General features: G+C 42.9%; 1 protein-coding gene and 1 pseudogene across 1 annotated transcript in view; one reads left to right on the forward strand and one right to left on the reverse strand.

The window, feature by feature from the left end:
* Window positions 1–3951: 3951 nt before the first annotated feature.
* LOC139382247 (P2Y purinoceptor 3-like) lies at window positions 3952–10152 on the reverse strand (annotated as a pseudogene).
* A 1948-nt stretch (window positions 10153–12100) lies between these two features.
* LOC139382290 (IQCJ-SCHIP1 readthrough transcript protein-like) overlaps window positions 12101–23070 on the forward strand; it is a 331185-nt gene continuing 320215 nt past the window's right edge. The window contains exons 1-2 of the mRNA XM_071126172.1: window positions 12101–12123; window positions 12378–12468. Of these exons, the coding sequence (XP_070982273.1) occupies window positions 12101–12123; window positions 12378–12468 (114 nt within the window). The remainder of the gene's footprint in view (window positions 12124–12377; window positions 12469–23070) is intronic.

A 23070-nucleotide genomic window follows, 5' to 3' on the forward strand; every position in this document is an offset into this window, starting at 1 on the left:
AGTCGTATATTGCACAAATCTGGCCTTTATGGAAGAGTGGCAAGAAGAAAGCCATTTCTTAAAGATATCCATAAAAAGTGTAGTTTAAAGTTTGCCACAAGCCACCTGGGAGACACACCAAACATGTGGAAGAAGGTACTCTGGTCAGATGAAACCAAAATTGAACTTTTTGGCAACAATGCAAGACGTTATGTTTGGTGTAAAAGCAACACAGCTCATCACCCTGAACACACCATCCCCACTGTCAAACATGGTGGTGGCAGCATCATGGTTTGGGCCTGCTTTTCTTCAGCAGGGACAGGGAAGATGGTTAAAATTGATGGGAAGATGGATGGAGCCAAATGCAGGACCATTCTGGAAGAAGACCTGATGGAGTCTGCAAAAGACCTGAGACTGGGACGGAGATTTGTCTTCCAACAAGACAATGATCCAAAACATAAAGCAAAATCTACAATGGAATGGTTCAAAAATAAACATATCCAGGTGTTAGAATAGCCAAGTCAAAGTCCAGACCTGAATCCAATCGAGAATCTGTGGAAAGAACTGAAAACTGCTGTTCACAAATGCTCTCCATCCAACCTCACTGAGCTCGAGCTGTTTTGCAAGGAGGAATGGGAAAAAATGTCAGTCTCTCGATGTGCAAAACTGATAGAGACATACCCCAAGCGACTTACAGCTGTAATCGCAGCAAAAGGTGGCGCTACAAAGTATTAACTTAAGGTGGCTGAATAATTTTGCACGCCCAATTTTTCAGTTTTTGATTTGTTAAAAAAGTTTGAAATATCCAATAAATGTCGTTCTTCATGATTGTGTCCCACTTGTTGTTGATTCTTCACAAAAAAATACAGTTTTATATCTTTATGTTTGAAGCCTGAAATGTGGCAAAAGGTCTCAAAGTTCAAGGGGGCCGAATACTTTCGCAAGGCACTGTGTATATATATATATATATATATATATATATAGTAACAGTCAAAAGTTTGGACACACTTGCTCATTCAAGAGTTTTTATTTGTACTATATTGTAGAATAATAGTGAAGACATCAAAAACTATGAAATAACACATGGAATCATGTAGCAACCAAAAAAAGTGTTAAACATAGTTTGTCTTCACTATTATTCTACAATGTAGAAAATAATTTCTTCTTGGATATGACGCCACAAGCTTGGCACGCCGGTATTTGGGGAGTTTCTTCCATTATTCTCTGCAGATCTCTAAAGCATTGTCAGGTTGGATGGGGAGCGTTGCTGCACAGCTATTTTCAGGTCTCTCCAGAGATCAGGTTCAAGTGCTGGCTCTGGCTGGGCCACACAAGGACATTCAGAGACTTGTCCCGAAGCCACTCCTGCATTGTCTTGGCTGTGTGCTTAGGATCATTGTCCTGTTGGAAGGTGAACCTTCGCCCCAGTCAGAGGTCCTGAGTGCTCTGGAGCAGGTTTTCATCAAGGTTCTCTCTGTACTTTTCTCCATTCATCTTTGCCTCAATCTTTATTAGTCTCCCAGTCCCTGCTGCTGAAAAACATCCCCAAAGCATGATGCTGCCACCACCATGCTTCACCGTAGGGATGGTGCCAGGGTTCCTCCAGACATGACGCTTGGCATTCAGGCCAATCATGGTTTCAATTTTGGTTTCATCAGACCAGAGAATCTCGTTTCTCATGGTCTGAGAGCCTTTAGGTGCCTTTTGGCGAACTCCAAGCGGGCTGTCATGTGCCTTTTACTGAGGAGTGGCTTCCGTCTGGTCACTCTACCATAAAGTCCTGATTGGTGGAGTGCTGCAGAGGGTTGTGCTTCTGGAAGGTTCTCCTATCTCCACAGAGAAACTCTGGAGCTCTGTCAGAGTGACCATCGGGTTCTTGGTCACCTCCCTGACCAAGACCCTTCTGCCCCGATTGCTCAGTTTGGCCGGGTAGCCAGCTCTAGGAAGAGTCTTGGTGCCTCCAAACTTCTTCCATTTAAGAATGATGGAGGCCACTGTGTTCTTGGGGATCTTCAAAGCTGGAGAAATCTTTTGGTACCATTCCACAGATCTGTGCCTTGACACAATCCTGTTTCAGGGCTCACCGGACACTTTGTTCGACCTCATGGCTTGGTTTTTGCTCTGACAACTGTAAAACCTTATATAGACAGGTGTGTGCCTATCCAAATCATATCCAATCAATTGAATTTACCACAGGTGGAGTCCAATCAAATTGTAGAAACATCTCAAGGATGATCAATGAAAACAGGATGCACCTGAGCTCAATTTCAAGTCACATAACAAAGGGTCTTAATGCTTATGTAAAGAAGGTATTTCAGTTTTTTATTTTTAATAAATTAGCAAAAATTTCAAAACGTGTTGCTTTGTCATTATGGGGTATTATGTGTAGATTGCTAAGGCTTTTTTTTTCTTAATTTCATCCATTTTAGAATAAGGCTGTAAAGTAACAAAATATCGAAAAAGTTAAGGGGTCTGAATACTTTCCAAAGGCACTGTGGTAAATTCAATATATATATATATATAATTATTTATTTATTTTTATTAGGGGGTGCTGCTGCACCCCTACTTCCTGTGGCTATGAGTCTGTGTCCATGTCTAAAAAGGTACAAAAGATCCTCCACTAAAATGTTCTTTCAGGTCCTTTATTGATGCAGTTACTGATAAGCTATTGCTGTACCTTGTATACATTGCTATGAAGCCACACTCATGCCTTTTCCTTGTTTATTACAGTTTCTAAGCTAATCACTAAATTACATTTGATAGTGTAAAAGAGCTACTATATACATAGTAACTATATTCGTGTCTTTAAAGTACTATTTGGTGTAATAATATGTGTTTTCCATGCCCTGTAAGTGTGAAGTCTCTGAGTGTTTTTTTGTTGTCTGCATGTGTCTCAGCAATGTGGATATGTTTTTCAACTGTGTCAACACCAGAGGGCACTATTTATCTGCGATACGATATGTAAGTCAATGTTAGAGTACCTCTGTGAATTTGAATGAACTACCTTTTGTTGAACATGCCTACAGGTGAGAATATTACCTTCGTGACTGAATACATTGAAGGTGTTTGATTTGATATTGTTATGAGTTCTGTACGTTGTTGTTTGTGAAATGGAAAAACGTGGTTACAAAAAACTATGGAGAAAAAGGTGTCCTGTATATTATTCATTTCCAGAATAGGCTACAAAAGCCCTTGAGAACACATCAGATAATACGTTTTTTTAACCTCTCGTCACTTTGACTAAGCAGCTGAGTATAGTCCAGTAGAGGCTAAGATGGACCCATCTCTATGAAGCAGGCCTGCCTGAACAAATGGGCAATTCTGTGCCAAAAGACATAGAACAAAATGGCCCATTTACCTATTAACAGAAAATAAATAGCTGTTTTTCTGACTTGCAGAGAAGAAAAATAAGAAAATCAGTCATTGATATCTGGCAGTACCAGAGAAGGTTGGTATTACAGTTGCAAGAAAAAGTATGTGAACCCTTTGAAATTACCTGGATTTCTGCATAAATTGATAAAAAAATGATCTGAACTTCATCTACTGTAACTCACACAAATACTTAAACTAATAACACAGAAATTATTGTATTTTTATTGTCTATATTGAATACATCATTTAAACATTCACAGTGTAGGTTGGAAAAATTATGTGAACCCCTAGGCTAAATGACTTCTCCAAAAGATAGTCAGGAGTCAGCTAACCTGGAGTCCAATCAATGAGACGAGATTGGAGATGTTGGTTAGAGCTGCCCTGCAATATAAAAATGTGAGTTTGCTATTCACATGGAGCATTGCCTGATGTGAACCATACCGTGAACAAAAGAGATCTCAGAAGACCTAAGATTAAGAATTGTTGACTTGCATAAAGCTGGAAAGGGTTACAAAAGTATCTCTAAAAGCTTTGATGTTCATCAGTCCACATTAAGACAAATTGTCTATAAATTGTCTACTCTCCCTAAGAGTGGCCGTCCTACAAAGATGACTGCAAGAGCACAGCGCAGAATGTTCAATGAGGTTAAGAAGAATCCAAGAGTGTCAGCTAAAGACTTACAGAAATCTCTGGAACATGCTAACATCTCTGTTGACAAGTCTACGATACGTAAAACACTAAAAAAGAATGGTGTATATGGGAGGACAGCACGGAAGAAGCCACTGCTGTCCAAAAAAAAAATTGCTGCACGTCTGAAGTTTGCAAAAGAGCACATGGATATTCCATAGCGATACTGGCAAAATATTCTGATGAAACTACAGTTGTGTTTCTTGGAAGAACACAACACTATGTGTGGAGAAAAAAGAAACTGCACTCCAACATCAAAACTTCATCCCAACTGTAAAGTATGGTGGAGGGAGCATCATGGTTTGGGGCTGCTTTGCTGCCTCAGGGCCTGAACAGCTAGCTATCACCGACAGAAAAAATGAATTCCCAAGTTTATCAAGACATTTTGCAGGAGAATGTAAGGCTATTTGTCTGCCAAATAAAGCTCAACAGAAATTTGGTGATGCAACAGGACAACGACCCAAAACACAGTTGTAAATCAACAACAGAATGGCTTCAACAGAAAAAAATACGCCTTCTGGAGTGGCCCAGTCAGAGGCCTGACCTCAACTCAATTGAGATGCTGTGGCATGACTTCGAGATTCGTTCACACCAGACATCCCAAGAATATTGCTGAACTGAAACAGTTTTGTAAAGAGGAATGGTCCAAAATTCCTCCTAACCGCTGTGCAGGTCTGATCTACAGAAAACGTTTGGTTGAGGTTATTGCTGCCAAAGGAGGCTCAACCAGTTATTAAATCCAAGGGTTCACATACTTTTCCCACCCTGCACTGTGAATGTTTACACGGTGTGTTCAATAAAGACATGAAACATATAATTATTTGTGTGTTATTAGATTAAGCAGACTGTGTTTGTCTATTGCTGTGACTTAGATAAAGATCAGATCAAATTTTATGACCAATTTATGCAGAAATCCAGGTAATTCCAAAGGGTTCACATACTTTTTCTTGCCACTGTATATCTGGTTATACCCTGCACACCACCGGATGGACCATCTTACTCCTAAATAACTGGACCCAGAGCTGCTTCCGGTGCCTGTCCAACCCAGGATGTCCAGCAGTGGGTTTGGGCTGCTGTTGAAGCTGACAAGGGGTTTTCATATCTTATAGCCGATCATCACCAAGTTGAGGACTCTACAGTCACTGGACCTATAGACTTAGATGAACAGGTACACTGTCCGTGCAATGTGATGTTTCACCAAACACAGAACGAACATCAAGCACACTGCCAGAATTGGTTATGGACTTGTTTCGAATCTCTGTCCCTCTCTCCCGGTGAATTGTCCCTTCCAGCCATGTAGAGCACTCTCATATTGAGCAGTAACAGATCAGAGTAATCATAAAAGGTTCCAGGAATCCAACAATGTCCAGAAACATGTCGTAAGGAAAGTAAGTATAGAACTGGCCAGGGTCGGTCATGTCATAGCACACAGTCATGTTGTTGATAAACCCGGTGTGGCCAAACACAAGGGTTGGTGATGTCTCTATCGTCACCAGGACCCAAACCGAGCCAGACGTTAAAACTGGCAGCTTTTCGGTCCTGAACTGGAGCGCAGCAATCGGGTACCACACCCCCGAGGAACCGGTGCACTTCTGTGTGTCCAAAGCTATGTTTTAGAAAAGATTTACAAGTGTATGTTTGGGTTTTCCAAAGCTTGCATTGAATTAAGCCTGAATTAACAGTTGCATTCATGCGTTTTTTTTTACAAATATAATAAGGTCCGCCAAAGGAAAAACCTGATCAAATGAATTTACAGAGCCTTCAGGAAGTATTCACATCCCTTGACTTTTTCCACATTTTGCTGTGTCACTGGCCTACACACAATATCCCATCATGTCAAAGTGGAATTATGTTTTTAGAAATATTTACAAATGAATTAAAAATAAAAAGCTGAAATGAGTCAAGTATAATAACCCCTTTGTTACGCTAAGCCTAAATAATAGTAAAAATGTGCTTAACAAGTCATAAGTTGCATGGACTCTGTGTGCAATAGTAGTGTATAACATGATTTTTGAATGACTATCTGATCTCTGCACCCCACACATACAATTATCTGTAAGGTCCCTCAGTTGAGCAGTGAATTTTTAACACAGATTCAACCACAAAGATCAGGGAGGTTTTCCAATGCCTCTCAAAGTAGGGCCGTTATTGGTACTGTAGATGTGGAAAAAATACAAATGGAATATACATTTGATCATGGTGAAGTTATTAATGACACTTTGGATGTAACTGGATCCTGGACGTCCTGACGGGCCGCAACAGGTGGTAAGGGTAGGTAACAACACATCCGCCACACTGATCCTCAACACAGGGGCCCCTCAGGGGTGCGTGCTCAGCCCCCTTCTGTACTCTCTGTTCACTCATGACTGCACGGCCAGACACGACTCCAACACCATTATTAAATTTGCAGATGACACAACAGTGGTAGGCCTGATCACCGATAACAACGAGACAGCCTATAGGGAGGAGGTCAGAGACCTGGCCGTGTGGTGCCAAGACAACAACCTCTCCCTCCACGTGATCAAGAAAAAGGAGATGATTGTGGACTACATGAAAAAGAGGACCGAGCACGCCCCCATTCTCATCAACAGGGCTGCAGTGGAGCAGGTTGAGAGCTTCAAGTTCCTTGGTGTCCACATCCCCAACAGACTAACATGGTCCAAGCACACCATGACAGTCGTGAAGCGTGCACGACAAAACCTATTCCCCCTCAGGAGACTAAATCGATTTGGCATTGGTCCTTGGATCCCCAAAAGGTTCTACAGCTGCACCATCGAGAGCATCCTGACTGATTGCATCACTGCCTGGTATGGAAACTGCTCGGCCTCCGACCGCAAGGCACTACAGAGGGTAGGGTGAACGGCCCAGTACATCACTGGAGCCAAGCATCCAGGACCTCTATACTAGGCGATGTCAGAGGAAGGCCCAAAAAATTATCAAAGACTCCAGCCACCCAGTCATAGACTGTTCTCTCTGCTACCACACGGAAAGTGGTACCGGAACGCCAAGTCTAGGTCCAAGAGGCTTTTAAACAGCTTCTACCCCCAATCCATAAGACTGCTGTACATCTGGACAAATGGCTACCCAGACTATTCACATTGCCGCCACCCCTCTCCACACCACTGCCACTCTCTGCTGTCATCTATGCAGAGTCACTTTAATTAACTCTACCTACATGTACATAATACCTCAAATAACTGGTGCCCCTGCACATTGACTCTGTACCGGCACCCCCCTGTATATATTGTTATTTTTTTACTGCTGCTCTTTAATTACTTGTTACTTTTATCTCTTATTCTTATCCATATTTTTTTAAACTGCACTGTCGGTTAGGTGCTCTTAACTGTAAGTTAAGTTGTATTCGGCGCATGTGACTAATACCATTTGATTTGATTTGATGTTGTATCAATACACCCAGTCACTACAAACTCAGTTGCCGGAGAGGAAGGAAAACCAATCAGGGATTTCACCATGAGGCCAATGGTGACTTTAAAACAGTTACAGAGTTTAATGGCTGTGATAGGAGAAAACTGAGGATGGCTCAACAACATTGTAGTTACTCACAATACTAACCTAAATGACAGGTTGAAAAGAAGGAAGCCTGTACATAATAAAAAATATTCCAAGATATGCATCCTGTTTTCAATAAGGCACTAAAGTAAACTGAAAAAAAAAAACAATTGGCAAGGAAATTAACTTTATGTCCTGAATAGAAAGCATTATGTTTGGGGTAAATCCAACACAACACATCACTGAGTACCACTCTTCATATTTTCAAGCATGGTGGTGGCTGCATCATGTTATGGGTATGCTTGTCACTGACAAGGATGAGGGAGTTTTTTTAATGAAAAAAATAAATGGAATAGAGTTAAGCACAGGCAAAATCCTAGAGGAAAACCTGGTTCAGTCTGCTTTCCAACAGACACTGGGAGACAAATGTACCTTCCAGCAGGACAATAACCTAAAACACAAGGGAAATATACACTGGAGATGCTTAGCAACATGATATTGAATTTGGGCTAGTTACAGTTTTAACAAAAATTGGCTTGAAAATCAATGGCAAGACTTGAAAATGTCTGTCTAGCAATGATCAATAACCAACTTGACAGAGATTGAAGAATTTTGAAAATAATAATGTGCAAATATTGTACAATCCAGACTTACTCAGAAAGACTCACAGCTGTAATCGCTGCCAAAGGTTATTCTATCATGTATTGATTGGGGTGTGAATACTTATGTAAATGAGATATTTCCATATTTAATTTTCAATAAATCAGCAAAAATTCCTAAAAACATGTTTTCACTTTGTCATGATGGGGTATTGTGTGTAGAAAATTGATTTAATCTGTTTTGCTTTCAGTCTGTGTCGTGTCTTTACTATCATTAAATGAAGATTTTTCGTTTTTATCAAAGATTCTCTGTAATTAGTATTACGCGGTTAAACTGATTAATCATGTAACTGTAATTAACTAGGAAGTCGGGTACCAAGGAAAATATTCAGATTACAAAGTTATAATTTTCCTAATATAACTTTTCAGATATTTTCATATCTGATCAATAGTCTTTTGAATGAATGACTTATTCTTTATTTTATCTCACGTTAGTCTCATTCCAAACGTTGTAAATTGTTGGTTATCTGCACGAACCCAGTCTTCACTATGGGTCATCCATACATCAATTGTCTTAAATCATTTATTTATTACTAACCAAACAATCACAGAAGTGCACACACAAACAAACAAAGTAAATATGGTTACAAGAAATGATAGGGGAATGTGCCCTAGTGGGCTAAACCGGCATGGCAGCTTGGTGTACAAAAGGGAAGTGGGGGTCGACTGAGATAAGACAACACAAAGTTGATAATAACAACATTTGAAATGCTAATCCTTTGCACATGAACGCTCACGCATTCGGGAACAATTGCAATCAATATATATATTTACGCTCAGTGTGTCGTCGGGGTCTCTGTTGAAAAGTTTGTTTCTGTTGGAGAGTTTGTCCGCCCTCTCTGTCGTGGTTAGAATGGATAGTTCAGAGTGACATTCATTCATGTCGTTATGGATAGATGTTTCGGCGGTTGTCGGTCTTGATACCGTTCAATGATACCGAATTCCTAGCTGCAGACTAGTAATTAATATCAAAGACTTGTTCTTATTCTGTCGGTATCGATAGTCTAAGAATTTAACCATGTGGTATGGTTAAAAGATTCAGCCATCTACTCAAACCTTGGCCCTCTATTTATCGAGGTAAGCTGGTCTGCAACCTTTGTCCTCTCGTAATTGAGGGAAACATGGTCTGTTGAGAAATTCTCAAAGTTGGGTTTTTATTTGGGAGTTGCAGAAAAGGGCCTGTTCCAGGATGCCTGACCCTAACTGGGCTCATGGGCGGTCCTTTGATTTAGTTAAACTCAAAAGGGAATTGGAGTTTCCTTCATTAAACAGTTCAAAATCACATTACACAAGTTTACAAACAGTATCATCCTCACTCATTCATCTTATACAACAATTAGATGTAAACCTCATATCTGAGGCTATTATATAAACAGCGTTATGGTAATGTTGTCGTATTGTGGACTACAGGATCGTGGACTACAGGAACAGGAGGGCTGAACACGCCCCCATTCATCGATGAGCTGTAGTGGAGCCTGGAACAGCTTCTACCCCGAAGCCAAAAAGACTGCTGAACATTTAATCAAATGGCCACCCGGACTATTTCCATTGCATAGTCACTTCACCCCTACCTACATGTACAAATTACCTCGACTAACCTGTACCCCCGCACATTGACTCAGTACCAGTACCCGTACCCCTGTATATAGCCTCGTTATTGTTATTTTATTGTTTTACTTTTATTTTTTACTTTAGTTTACTCAGTAAATGCTTTCTTAACTCTATTTATTGAACTGCATTATTTGTTATTTTATTTATTTCACCTTTCTTTAACCAGGTAGGCTATTTGAGAACAAGTTCTCATTTGCAACTGCGACCTGGCCAAGATAAAGCAAAGCAGTGTGACACAGACAACAACACAGAGTTACACATGGAGTAAACAATAAACAAGCCAATAACACAATAAACAAGTCAATGACACAATGACACAATGACACAGTAGAAAAAAATAAAGTCTATATACAGTGTGTGCAAAAGGCATGAGGAGGTAGGCAATAAATAGGCCATATGAGCAAATAATTACAATTTAGCAGAAATAGGGAAATAAAAGTCTCCAACTTCAGCGATTTTTGCAATTCGTTCCACTCACTGGCAGCAGAGAACTGGAAGGAAAGGCGACCAAATGAGGTGTTGGCTTTGGGGATGATCAGTGAGATAAGGGCTTGTTGGTTAAGGGCTTGTAAGTAAGCAGTTCACGGTAAGATCTACACCTGTTGTATTCAGTGAATGTGACAAATACAATTTGATTTGATTTGATAATTACTGTGTAAGTCTATGGAAGGGGGTGAGAACCTTGAGCCTCCTAGGTTTTGTATTGAAGTTAATGTACCTAGAGGAGAACAGAAAATAGTCGTCCCCTGGCTACACCATGGTGCTAGAGAGTGCTGTTGAGGCTACCTTCGTTACAAAATAGGGTGTTTTAATCAGTTATTCGGTGATCTAAAAAGGATAACTTTTGTAACATTTCATTGTTTTTGTTTTTATGAAATTCACTGAGTAGGATGGTGCACATTTTTAGAGGCCAATGGTGGTGGTGGTGGTGGTCATACCCACTTTTCTTACCTTACTCATCAGAGAGGAGCTGTTGTGTCTAGTCCCTGAAGATGCCATGGTTGTGACGGCAGACACACACAACTCCTTGACTCCAGCTACTGGCTGCTCTGTAACAGATGTACCTTACCTGCTTTTGTCCACTTTGCTTACCTGGTTTAAGTTAGGTAAAACCTAACATAACTGACCTGCCTTGATCAATAAAATCACACTAAGCTACTTTTAAAAGGCTAAGCCAATAAGCTAAACTGATGAGGAATTACATTGTTTCCAAGTTAATGCCACTGATAATAACATATCTGGCTACTTACTGTTGGAGACCCACAGAAGGTCAGTCTACTCAGACCATCTCAAGCCGCCTACAAATATATTTATAACTAACCCAAGATAGTTCCTCTCAATGGGAGCTAATTCATTATAGTGGGTTGAACAAGCAAGGAGGTGGGCAGCGCCAAGCACTAGCTAGCGAGATCCTATTGGCGTTCTGGCATGTATTTGAATATTTATGTGAAGTGTGTGTGTGTAAGAACTCAACTCGCCCTTGTAAACAACGCAATTTTAAAACTTTGGCAAAGGGCCACGTCTACAAAACTTAGTGCAAACTGTTTCGTAGTATATTTTTGGGGAACAGAAAACTATTCAGTTCGGGCTTTTCTTCATTGAGAAAATCAGCAGAAAGTGTTTCCAGTTCCCTCTCGCGCCATACTCTCCCACTGCCGGAGATTCCAACCGGATGCTTCAGATTAATACATCCGGTGAAACATCTGGCTCCTTGTTCTATCTGTGCCGCCGATTTATAGGGTTGGGCACTGTCATACATGACACAATATACTGCAGCGTTTTGCTGTCATTACATTGACAAAATGTAATCATCAATGTGCTTTGATTTTCATGAGGACTTTTCGGAAGAAAAACAATAATGGCCACAAACAAGGACACCTCAGACAAGCCTAAACCTTCATCAGTATTCTATTGTCAAATAAATACATGGTATTCAATCTATGTGCCCAGCATATTCATCTCCCATGTCTGACTCCATGACTCGCGACTGAAGGTCCACTGGCGGCACATGAGGATTGTAAATTCCTTCCCGGTTAGCCGTAAGTGAGGTAATATATATTTTCCCGCCATGCTTTGCAGAGAGAGCTAACAAACTAGTGATTTATGTTGATTACAGGACTAAATTACTCCCCCTTTGCCACGACACACATGCAGTATATAGCCTATCATACACGACCCGAACATCTTATTGGATGAGAGAACAATTCCCAAGTCGGCTCTTTCTGACAGTGGGGCTACTCTACTGCACTCTCCGCTGCTGTCTCTCTATCTGACCGTGGCATATGTTGAGGACCGGCAATTATCGGTTAGTCAATCATATTATAGGCTGTTGATGCGTCATGCATGTTTGATAAGTGACGTATTCTGTTTCAATTTAGTTTGAGTAATGGAATCCTACATCAAGCTCTAGCGAGCAGAACAAGCTCTATAGGTTTTTGCCAGCACCTATATGGAGAGACCTACTATAGTCAGCTGCTTCTCACTCGGAGACATCTCTATTTTACAGTGAAAATTTGGACATTAGGCTAATTGGCATAACTTTGGCTTGTGTCATTCCAGGAACATGTATCAAGGGGAAGGCACGGGGCTGCGTGGCAGGAGTCTGGCTGGCGCGCGGGAAAGGAAGCGTTTTGCCCTGTGCATCAACCAGGTAGGCTACACATCAGTATCCAGCAGTCACGTTGCTGTTTCAAATGCATTTACGTCAATCGTTAAAATATTACATTGTAGCCTATGCGTTAATGACTTACGCCATGTTTACGATTATTCTGTAACCTACCTATGGTAGTTCTATGATTTTGAAATGCATTTTTGTTAATTATTGTTCTGGGTCGTTTTGTGTGTATGAACTTCCGTTGGCAGATTTCAGGTGATTTGAGCATTGCTGGGATTGATAATGTGTTAAGAGTGGTCTCTGGGCACACAGAAAAGCCTTCCACTACTAGAACATAATTTTAGTCTCCTTCAACAGCTGTCTACTGTGCAAAAGGTAGCCTACAGTGAAGCTGAAAGTCTTCCAATCTAGCACTCAGTTGCACCAAGTTACAAAAACCCAACCAGCTCAATTAAGGCTGGGAGCTGTTCTTTCAGCACCATGGACAGCGAAGCCCCGTGTCTGTAGTCTCTCTCACTCTATCTCTCGCACTCATACTTTCATTGTCTTCCAACTGTCATTTAATGAACTGTCTACCAGCCAATTCAAATAATACCGTAGACTGAATCAATTCCGTGTGTCATTCATCGTTGATTTCGAGTCGTGTGCTGGCACTTTTCTCCGTCTGCCAGCCGCAGCTGTAAAAAGGTCTCCTTAAAATCCTGTCCACCAACCTCCACACTCCAAACAACATGTTCCAGTCGAGAAAAGGCAAATGCAGACGACCTCTAACTCCTTAATTAAATCTCTGAATACAATCTGATTCATTTAGTGCATCTAAAGAGATAACCTAGGCCTATTTGTGCATAGGTGTTACATGAGGGTTACCAGCAGAGTTTCACCACTTTTGGTTCATGGGAGAGAAGGCACATTTTATCTTCTATTGAAAATGATCCTGGTGATTAACCCCAAATTAATGGGAACAGCTCTTGCCTAAACAAGTCTATATGCTGCGCAGGAATAATAGTCACAAGACTCACACCAAAGTTGACAGTCTGACACACAGCGGAAGAAACAACTTTCAACGCTTGATCTATTTGTCTGTGTGTGTCGGTGCGTGTGTGTCCGTGCGTGTGTCCGTGTGCGTGTGTCAGCCTACAACAAATCCACCTGGCCGCGCGCAGCTCGTGAATATGTAATGCCAATGATATAGTGCAGCGCTTTATTAGGCTTGGGGGATTATTGAGAACGAACGCCTGAAAGCACAGCCCAATCCCGTATCTTCTAACGCTGTGCTATGTTATACTCACGCTGTCAGTGTGGTGATCACATGTTGTGCTTTTCGTCCCTGTTCACTTTGTTAGTTTTCAGATATATAGGCTACTTGGTTGTTCACAACTCTCATTCTAGATCAATGATGTTTTTTTGTAGCCTTCTTTACACTCCTGCAGGATAGGATAGTGGGCTATAGGATCTCCTAACATTGTACAGTCTTAGCAACTACAGACTGGTGTTAGTTACCCACAGCATTAATCCACTCAAAAATAATTCCTAATCGTTCCAATCAGCAGCCGGCTAGACTCAAACTATTTGATTTGACAGTTGTATTTTGTAAAATGTGAAGAAATCAGTAACCTCTAGCCCCTACAGCGACCAGAGGATGTTTATACAGCCAAGACAAGGAGGACCTGCTTAGAATACTATTCACTAATTTAAATGATAAGATAACAATTCCAGAGTATGGTACCTCTGTATCTGACTGAGAATTATGTGAGGTGCGGCAGTGGGGAGGGTGAAGGTTATCGCGGTGTCTTGTGTTGTATAGATGGATTTCAGAATGAACCTGGAAGAATCCTTTGAAGGGTGTAGGTAGAGCACTGGTCCACTATATCCCATTGAACATGTAGTTAGTGAGTTTACAGGATTAATGAAATTCTGCCTAGTGGAGTTGGTATGGTAGTGACATCGACTATAAAAGCCTATAATGTGTGAAGGAGGGGGTCATATTTCAGAAGTACATTATCGTTTCTCCGTTTCCCCCGTGGGACTCCACTCTGCTGAGTGCAGTCTGTGTTACCGCGTGGGACTCCACTCTGCTGAGTGCAGTCTGTGTTACCGCGTGGGACTCCACTCTGCTGAGTGCAGTCTGTGTTACCGCGTGGGACTCCACGCTGCTGAGTGCAGTCTGTGTTACCGCGTGGGACTCCACGCTGCTGAGTGCAGTCTGTGTTACCGCGTGGGACTCCACGCTGCTGAGTGCAGTCTGTGTTACCGCGTGGGACTCCACGCTGCTGAGTGCAGTCTGTGTTACCGCGTGGGACTCCACGCTGCTGAGTGCAGTCTCCGTTTCCCCGCGGGACTCCACTGTGCTGAGTAACATCTCCGTTTCACCGTGGGATTCCACTTTGCTGACTGCTGTCTCCGTTTCCCCGTTGGACTCCACTCTGTTGAGTAACTTCTCCATTTCCCTGTGGGACTCCACTCTGTTGAGTAACTTCTCCATTTCCCTGTGGGACTCCACTCTGCTGAGTAACTTCTCCCTTTCCCTGTAGGACTCCACTCTGCTGAGTAACATCTCCATTTCCCTGTGGGACTCCACTCTGCTGAGTATCATCTCCATTTCCCTGTAGGACTCCACTCTGCTGAGTATCATCTCCATTTCCCTGTAGGACTCCACTCTGCTGAGTAACGTCTCCATTTCCCTTTTAGGACTCCACTCTGCTGAGTATCATCTCCATTTCCCTGTAGGACTCCACTCTGCTGAGTAACGTCTCCATTTCCCTGTAGGACTCCACTCTGCTGAGTAACGTCTCCATTTCCCTGTGGGACTCCACTCTGCTGAGTATCATCTCCATTTCCCTGTAGGACTCCACTCTGCTGAGTAACGTTTCCATTTCCCTGTAGGACTCCACTCTGCTGAGTATCATCTCCGTTTCCCTGTAGGACTCCACTCTGCTGAGTAACGTTTCCATTTCCCTGTGGGACTCCACTCTGCTGAGTAACGTTTCCATTTCCCTGTAGGACTCCACTCTGCTGAGTAACGTCTCCATTTCCCTGTGGGACTCCATTCTGCTGAGTATCATCTCCATTTCCCTGTAGGACTCCACTCTGCTGAGTAACGTTTCCATTTCCCTGTGGGACTCCACTCTGCTGAGTATCATCTCCATTTCCCTGTAGGACTCCACTCTGTTGAGTAACGTCTCCATGTCCCTGTAGGACTCCACTCTGCTCAGTAACGTCTCCATTTCCCTGTGGGACTCTACTCTGTTGAGTAACGTCTCCGTTTCCCCGTGGGACTCCACTGTGCTGAGTAACATCTCCGTTTCCCCGTGGGATTCCACTTTGCTGACTGCTGTCTCCGTTTCCCCTTTGGACTCCACTCTGCTGAGTAACGTCTCCATGTCCCTGTAGGACTCCACTCTGCTCAGTAACGTCTCCATTTCCCTGTGGGACTCTACTCTGTTGAGTAACGTCTCCATGTCCCTGTAGGACTCCACTCTGCTGAGTAACGTCTCCATTTCCCTGTGGGACTCCACTCTGCTGAGTATCATCTCAATTTCCCTGTGGGACTCCACTCTGCTGAGTAACGTCTCCATTTCCCTGTAGGACTCCACTCTGCTGAGTAACGTTTCCATTTCCCTGTAGGACTCCACTCTGCTGAGTAACATCTCCGTTTCCCTGTAGGACTCTACTCTGTTGAGTAACGTCTCCATGTCCCTGTAGGACTCCACTCTGCTGAGTAACGTCTCCATTTCCCTGTGGGACTCCCCTCTGCTGAGTAACGTCTCCATTTCCCTGTGGGACTCCACTCTGCTGAGTAACGTCTCCATTTCCCTGTAGGACTCCACTCTGCTGAGTAACGTCTCCATTTCCCTGTGGGACTCCACTCTGTTGAGTAACGTTTCCATTTCCCTGTAGGACTCCACTCTGCTGAGTAACATCTCCGTTTCCCTGTAGGACTCTACTCTGTTGAGTAACGTCTCCATGTCCCTGTAGGACTCCACTCTGCTCAGTAACGTCTCCATTTCCCTGTGGGACTCCACTCTGTTGAGTAACGTCTCCATTTCCCTGTGGGAATCCACTCTGCTGAGTAACGTCTCCGTTTCCCTGTGGGACTCCACTCTGCTGACTGTCGTCTGCACCAGCTGAAGTGCTTCAGGATTGAGTCTTAATAACCCGTCAGCGGACCGCAAACACATACATCTCATCTCCCCTTGCCGTCCGCCTGCCTGCTGCACCTTGTCATCGGACTTGGGAATGTGTTGCTCCCTGTGTGTGTCTCTGTGTGTGTGTTTGTGTGTGTGTGTGTGTGTGTGTGTGTGTGTTTGTTCACTCCGCTACACTGACTGAGCGGGTTATTGCCTTAATAACATGTGTAACAACGTTTCTCGAATGGCAGGCAGATGACTGAAGTGTGTTCTCAGACTCTCAGACTGATGAAGCTGAGCTCAGTGGAGCATTCAGTCATCACACACACACACACACACACACACACACACACACACACATACACACACACACACACACACACACACACACACACACACACACACACACACACACACACACACACACACCTTCCGCCAGTCTTTCCCCAGCACTTCTGTCAATGCAGTGCTCACTCACGTTCCATTTGATTAGCATATTGTGGAAGACTGGTTTGAGCTAAATGACTGAGCTCACTCAGTCTTTGATCACTGTGAGAGCCAGGCTCTCCACTGTGTGAAACCATGCAGGTCTGCCCTTCCTCTCTCTCTCACCATATGTTTACCAAAGCAGCTCTCCACTGGCTAATGGCACCAGGGGAATAGTCCCAACCGCTCCATTTTGCATTTTGATAGACCATATGATCATTTTCTCACTCTCGCATTTTCCATCACCCCAGCCATCCCTCTTCCTCTCCATTCCCTCTTCCCTTTCTCCCAGGTTCTCACTCCCCTTTTCTGCTCCTTCCCTCCCAATCACTCCTCATCAGCTCTTCCATCTCCGTCCTCCCCTAACACCCCATTCTCATGCATCCAGCCTGGATATGTTGATGACTTTGTCAGTGTTTGTGTGTGGCTATGTGTGTGTTGTCTGTGTACATTTATATGTGTGTGTGTGTGTGTGTGTGTGTGTGTGTGTGTGTGTGTGTGTGTGTGTGTGTGTGTGTGTGTGTGTGTGTGTGTGTGTGTGTGCGTGCGTGCGTGCGTGCATGCGTATGTGTGTATTTATTGATCAAAATGTATATTTTAAGGGGCCGATCAGGATTGTGGTCTTATCCACTTTTCTTTCCTTACTCCTCAGAGAGGAGTTGTTGTGTCTAGTCCCTGAAGATGTGTGTGTGTGGGTGTGTGTACTGTATGTATGAGTTTCAGGGGAGAAGATATCTCTGAATCGCATCCATAAAACCAGGGCTATCTCCAACACGTGAAAATGGGGTTGTCTCACCCTTAATAGACTGCTTAATTATAAATATTAAATTAATTCCATATCTGCATGCGTGTTGTCGCCTCCAAGGTGGCTCCTTATCGCTGCTTCCTTGATCAGTTTCCACCTCCCTCCTTGGCTTGTCTATTGATGTGTCTTCAATAGACAAGCGATAAGGAGCTGCTCTGTCAGGGGATCCTGGGAACCAGTGTGGGCTATTACACACATCATCCTGTCTGTCATCTGTCTGTGTCTGTTCGTCTGTCCACCCATCCCCCTCTGTCCGTCTGTCCGTCTCCCCCTCTTCCTCACCATGCAGAGATGTTCCTATCGACACAGAGAGTGGGACTGGGAGGCATCTAATCTAGCCACTGCTGTTGTTTTATCTCACGGTCATTACATTCAGGCGGCAAATTGACTTTCATCCACATTAATTGTTCCAGTCTCCACTCAAGCCGTGTAATCATATGATTGTGTCCATTATATGTACATATCCCTCTTAGTGGAAGTGATTGCGTTCTAAGAGACCCTTTTCCCAAGTCATGCGAATGTAAGTGTTGCATTCCATACATCCGCTCCTGCCAGCGCAGCTCATTTAAATTGATTTCCAATTTCCCAATCTGTACTGATACAGCTCTTTCCCTGATTGGACATTTCTCCCGGCCAAGACTGGTAGATAGATATCCATGATGCATACGCTACACAGCAATCAGATGCGTGTGCATTCCAAAATTGTGTAGCTGGTCTGCACTTAAAAAGGGGTTTATTTTTAGTGTTTATTTAATTTAGGGGTAGGTTAATGGGACAAACGTTTCGGTGTCATTGGCGTCTCCTCTGAAGGTGTGCGTCATTATTGTGGGCTCGTTAATGGTAATGACCGACAGGTGCGTTCATGTGTCATGTTATGTTATCCTGTGTGTGTCTATCCATGTGTAGCATTCTTCAATGTGTGTTCTCTTCTCCAGTTCTCCTCCATGTAATACACATTTCATACCTGATATGCAGTTGTGTTCTATAATAAACCTGAACTTGATCTGATGTCCACTAGTGTGTTCTATAATAAACCTGAACTGATGTCCACTAGTGTGTTCTATAATAAACCTGAACTTGATCTGATGTCCACTAGTGTGTTCTATAATAAACCTGAACTTGATCTGATGTCCACTAGTGTGTTCTACAATAAACCTGAACTTGATCTGATGTCCACTAGTGTGTTCTATAATAAACCTGAACTTGATCTGATGTCCACTAGTGTGTTCTATAATAAACCTGAACTTGATCTGATGTCCACTAGTGTGTTCTATAATAAACCTGAATGAACTGATGTCCACTAGTGTGTTCTATAATAAACCTGAATTAACTGATGTCCACTAGTGTGTTCTATAATAAACCTGAACTTGAACTGATGTCCACTAGTGTGTTCTATAATAAACCTGAACTTGAACTGATGTCCACTAGTGTGTTCTATAATAAACCTGAACTTATGTCCACTAGCGTGTTCTATTTGGTCTGTGTTCTGTTCCCATCATTCTGTTTTATTTTCATCAATTCACCCCTGTGATGTGTTTTCCTCATCTCTCTGTGTGTGTGTGTGTGTGTGTGTGTGTGTGTGTGTGTGTGTGTGTGTGTGTGTGTGTGTGTGTGTGTGTGTGTGTGTGTGCATGGGACGGAGGACGATACCAGAGTCTGAAGGGCATCCACCAGACCATTCCTCACACACTGTGTGTGTGCGCATACTCAAATGATCAGATGTGTGTTTCCCATCGATCTCTCTGATAGAACTGGGCCTCTGAGAAATGATGATTTTAATAACTCAATTAAAGGGCGGGGGAGTCGCTGGTGTGTGCTGTGTTTCCTCTCCGCTCTTCCTTCCCTCCTCTCTTACTGTCGCACTGTTTAATTCAAGGCAGTGTAATGTAGCTTGTTAAGAGCCATCTCAGCTCTTCTACATAATGTATTGAACTCTGTGTTTAAAGAGAACTAGATCAATGGTTGCTATCATTGGCCCACATACGGTACAACACAAGATTCCTATAAACAGTCCCTCTGAAGTTATCTTACTCTGCTCATTTGATCCCCCCCCCCTCTCTCTCTCGTACTCTCTCCCCCCCTCTCTAGCTCTCTCTTTCTACCTCCCTTCATGTTCATATCAGGCTGAAGTTGACAGGCAATCAATGTCGTCAAACACAAGCCAGACAGACACCGCCTCAGAGACGTGAAAAATGTCACTCCCGAAATAACCAGGCTGAATCTGAGTACACTTATCCTCATTTATCCTCCTGACTGGGGTAATGGTAAACACAAGGAGGAACGAAAAGTTCGACTTGCATTGTTAAACAGGATCTGTCAGTCTTGTTTGGAGGGTCTGAGTACACAGAGCAAACCAGTTCCATTTAGCCTGAACAGACACAAAACGGGCTAAACCCTTGGCACCTAATCAAACAGGTAGCATTTAGACATCAAACAACATCCATAATGATAACTGCAGTCACTGACTATAGCAGAATGGAATATCTGCAATGGTACAACATTTATCTCAAATGTAAATATACCAATAGAATTACCGGTGTCACCAACCAAACATAGTGAGGAAATGTAGAGCAACGGCCGCTGTTAAATATAGAGTGGCATTGCGCGGTGAAACATCTAAAGCCATTCAATTTCAATGGGAGAAAAGAGAAGCGGAATGGGCGAGGGATCGTTGAGCGAAGCGAGCATGGGCGAGGGAGCTAAACAGGGCAGGACTGAAGTTGGGGAAAGCTGAACCTTATGCAAGTCCTCTGCTATATCGCAACGCGAGTGACCAAACGAAGACCACCATAGCTTCCAGACCCTACTAGATTGGTTGACAATGGCTGTTGATACGTACAGTGCCTTGCGAAAGTATTCGGCCCCCTTGAACTTTGCGACCTTTTGCCACATTTCAGGCTTCAAACATAAAGATATAAAACTGTATTTTTTTGTGAAGAATCATGAAGTGGAACGACATTTATTGGATATTTCAAACTTTTTTAACAAATCAAAAACTGAAAAATTGGGCGTGCAAAATTATTCAGCCCCCTTAAGTTAATACTTTGTAGCGCCACCTTTTGCTGCGATTACAGCTGTAAGTCGCTTGGGGTATGTCTCTATCAGTTTTGCACATCGAGAGACTGACATTTTTTCCCATTCCTCCTTGCAAAACAGCTCGAGCTCAGTGAGGTTGGATAGAGAGCATTTGTGAACAGCAGTTTTCAGTTCTTTCCACAGATTCTCGAATGGATTCAGGTCTGGACTTTGACTTGGCCATTCTAACACCTGGATATGTTTATTTTTGAACCATTCCATTGTAGATTTTGCTTTATGTTTTGGATCATTGTCTTGTTGGAAGACAAATCTCCGTCCCAGTCTCAGGTCTTTTGCAGACTCCATCAGGTTTTCTTCCAGAATGGTCCTGTATTTGGCTCCATCCATCTTCCCATCAATTTTAACCATCTTCCCTGTCCCTGCTGAAGAAAAGCAGGCCCAAACCATGATGCTGCCACCACCATGTTTGACAGTGGGGATGGTGTGTTCAGCTGTGTTGCTTTTACGCCAAACATAACGTTTTGCATTGTTGCCAAAAAGTTCCATTTTGGTTTCATCTGACCAGAGCACCTTCTTCCACATGTTTGGTGTGTCTCCCAGGTGGCTTGTGGCAAACTTTAAACAACACTTTTTATGGATATCTTTAAGAAATGGCTTTCTTCTTGCCACTCTTCCATAAAGGCCAGATTTGTGCAATATACTGATTGTTGTCCTATGGACAGAGTCTCCCACCTCAGCTGTAGATCATGGGCCTCTTGGCTGCATCTCTGATCAGTCTTCTCCTTGTATGAGCTGAAAGTTTAGAGGGACGGCCAGGTCTTGGTAGATTTGCAGTGGTCTGATACTCCTTCCATTTCAATATTATTGCTTGCACAGTGCTCCTTGGGATGTTTAAAGCTTGGGAAATATTTTTGTATCCAAATCCGGCTTTAAACTTCTTCACAACAGTATCTCAGACCTGCCTGGTGTGTTCCTTGTTCTTCATGATGCTCTCTGCGCTTTTAACGGACGTCTGAGACTATCACAGTGCAGGTGCATTTATACGGAGACTTGATTACACACAGGTGGATTGTATTTATCATCATTAGTCATTTAGGTCAACATTGGATCATTCAGAGATCCTCACTGAACTTCTGGAGAGAGTTTGCTGCACTGAAAGTAAAGGGGCTGAATAATTTTGCACGCCCAATTTTTCAGTTTTTGATTTGTTAAAAAAGTTTGAAATATCCAATAAATGTCGTTCCACTTCATGATTGTGTCCCACTTGTTGTTGATTCTTCACAAAAAAATACAGTTTTATATCTTTATGTTTGAAGCCTGAAATGTGGCAAAAGGTCGCAAAGTTCAAGGGGGCCGAATACTTTCGCAAGGCACTGTAGCACTACCTAGCTTGCTTGATAGCACCCACACGAGGGCGAAGCTAGCGTGGCTATACGAGTGCTGCTTATATTGTAAAATTCCCCTGTAACAGTGCATTTCCACATAACACAATAATTTGGATAACCACGCTATCTTGGCCCTCATATGGGTGCTAACAAGCTAGAAAGCAGGCTAGGTAGTGCTATGTGTAAACAGCCAATCCAATAGAGGCTGGATGCTATAGTGAGGTTTGACTGGTAATAGTGTCGCGATATCGTGGAGTATTTGCATAAAGTTCAGCTTTCCCTAACTTTTGTCCCGCACCCGCTCCCTCACCCATGCTTGCATTGCCCAACAGCCCACTTCACTTCCCTCCATTGAAAATGAAGGGGACTGTTGTTTTATCGGCCCCGTCCTTGTGTAATCTCTCGTGTAAAATATCTCAGTGCGTTCAAAGATACTTTTGTTTTTAATTTAACACAAGGACGTGCACCCCAACGATAAGACCACTTGTTGCAACACCAGGCTGGCCTACAGTTGGCATGTCTGAACATGAAATCGCTGTTGTCCGGAGTTAATGGAGAGCGAGGAGCATTCAGAATAGCCTGATTCAGATAACAGAAAGGAGCTCGATACACACACTTACAAAAGAAACAAAAACACATGCCAGAAATAACATGTGTAGACATGAACACACATGTACAGTATGATCAAATCAAGTGAAAAATGTAAGAAAATAATGAGTAAAAATGTATTTCCAGGCATATGTGATATTCTACGTTTAACATGTGTGCTTTTGTCACCTGCGGGACTAGACCTAGAGGA

Source organism: Oncorhynchus clarkii, chromosome 24 (genome assembly GCF_045791955.1).
Source record: "Oncorhynchus clarkii lewisi isolate Uvic-CL-2024 chromosome 24, UVic_Ocla_1.0, whole genome shotgun sequence".
Lineage (NCBI taxonomy): Eukaryota > Metazoa > Chordata > Actinopteri > Salmoniformes > Salmonidae > Oncorhynchus > Oncorhynchus clarkii.